General features: G+C 49.2%; 1 protein-coding gene across 2 annotated transcripts in view; it reads left to right on the forward strand.

The window, feature by feature from the left end:
• The first annotated feature begins 725 nt into the window (after positions 1-725).
• RIGI (RNA sensor RIG-I) overlaps positions 726-1,655 on the forward strand; it is a 78,285-nt gene continuing 77,355 nt past the window's right edge. For both annotated transcript variants that reach the window (XR_015062640.1, XM_085899411.1), the window contains exon 1: positions 726-983. Coding sequence is in view for 1 of the 2 variants with exons in the window: in XM_085899411.1 (XP_085755537.1) it covers positions 845-983 (139 nt within the window). In the remaining variant the exon portion in view is untranslated. The remainder of the gene's footprint in view (positions 984-1,655) is intronic.

Consider the following 1,655-nt stretch of genomic DNA (forward strand, 5'->3'; position numbering starts at 1 on the left):
GAGGGGCACTGGCTTGGTTAAAAACACACAACCACACAACACACCTTAACGAGACCCCCACCAACAGCACTCTGTACACACGCACACCATCACCCATCAATGCTCAAACCACCCGAAATTCCTATCAACATCCCCATTCCCCTTCATCTCCACAACTTCCACATTCCAGGCACCTAATTCCAATTTAAACTTACCAACTACTGAATACGACTACTGATCTAACATCGAGGTACTGGTGAATGTTTTATAACTCTGTATTCACACATCTGACGTCAATTGTCAGTTTGCAATCACGATGATCCGTCCACCCCGGTTCGTACATATAATAACATCGTGTGGTTTTCCGGTCATAACCATCACCACGTCTCGGTCACCAACCAAACCAGCGAGTGCGCGTGCGCAGCGCAAACCTCCCCATTTATTTAATTACGTACTGTATACGAGTACAGACGGAGGAGGACGTTTCTCCCGCGCTGTTGTAACCATCGTATGATTGTTTGTCCATGCTCTATCCCTTTAATGCTCGCCATGAAGCAAAGAAGCAGCAGAACATTTTTTTAAAGTTTTTGCTATGACTGACGGGATTCGAACCGCCGTCCTCCCAGAGTGCCCAATGCAACCGTTTTAACCATGACGTCACCGAGTGCGGGTGATGAGATCGGTACGTGGTGCCGTAAACGGCGTGACGTCACATTACGTGTGTTCACGACAAGTCCAGGGGGACGTCCTTGATGCTTGTTCCGGAAAGTGACACCATTCATGAGATGTACTTCACCGTTGACGTTGTGCTGCTTGAATATAACGCTCACACACTCGGGTTTAATAACGAATCGTAGTTTACGTCATGGCCGAGGACTTTTGGCCCTTGCTGTGGGATTGTAAAGTCGCACCTGAGGAGTTTCGAGAATTGCTGAAGAGACATGAGAATCTTGTTTGCCACATCGTTTCGGCGCCAGAAATTTGCCTTCCTTTCATGTCGATGGGTTCGTCCTTTTTGTCCTTATTTCACTTTTTATTATCTTCGCTGGAGGACCGGGGATTGTACCTGGTTCCGTTTGTTTGTCGAGTTTTAGACCATTTAGACCCCCCCCCCCCGCCCTCACACCCTTAAAGAACCCTCACTCCTAAAGACCCTTTAGACCCCCCTCACACCCTTTAAGAACCTTCACACTCCTGAAGACCCTTGAGACCCCCTCACATCCTTTAAGAACCTTCACACTCCTGAAGACCCTTTAGACCCCTCACACCCTTTAAGAACCTCACACTCCTGAAGACCCTTTAGACCCCCCTCACATCCTTTAAGAACCCTCACACTCCTGAAGACCCTTTAGACCCCCTCCCTCACACCTTTTAAGAACCCTCACACTCCTGAAGACCCTTTCAACCCCCCTTACACCCTTAAAGAACCCTCACACTCCCGAAGACCCTTTAGACCCCCTTCCCACACCCTTTAAGAACCCTCACACTCCTGAAGACCCTTTATACCCCCTCTCACACCCTTTAAGAACCCTCACACTCCTGAATACCCTTTAGACCCCCCCCTTCTCACACCCTTCAAGAACCCTCACACTCCTGAAGACCCTTTGACCCCCCCTCACACCCTTTAAGATCTCGCACTCCTGAAGACCCTTTTGGCCCCCCTCACACCCTTTAAG

The sequence above is a fragment of the Eptatretus burgeri genome, chromosome 10 (genome assembly GCF_056783735.1).
Source record: "Eptatretus burgeri isolate ZD-2024b chromosome 10, Ebu_testis_v1, whole genome shotgun sequence".
Taxonomy (NCBI): Eukaryota; Metazoa; Chordata; class Myxini; order Myxiniformes; family Myxinidae; genus Eptatretus; species Eptatretus burgeri.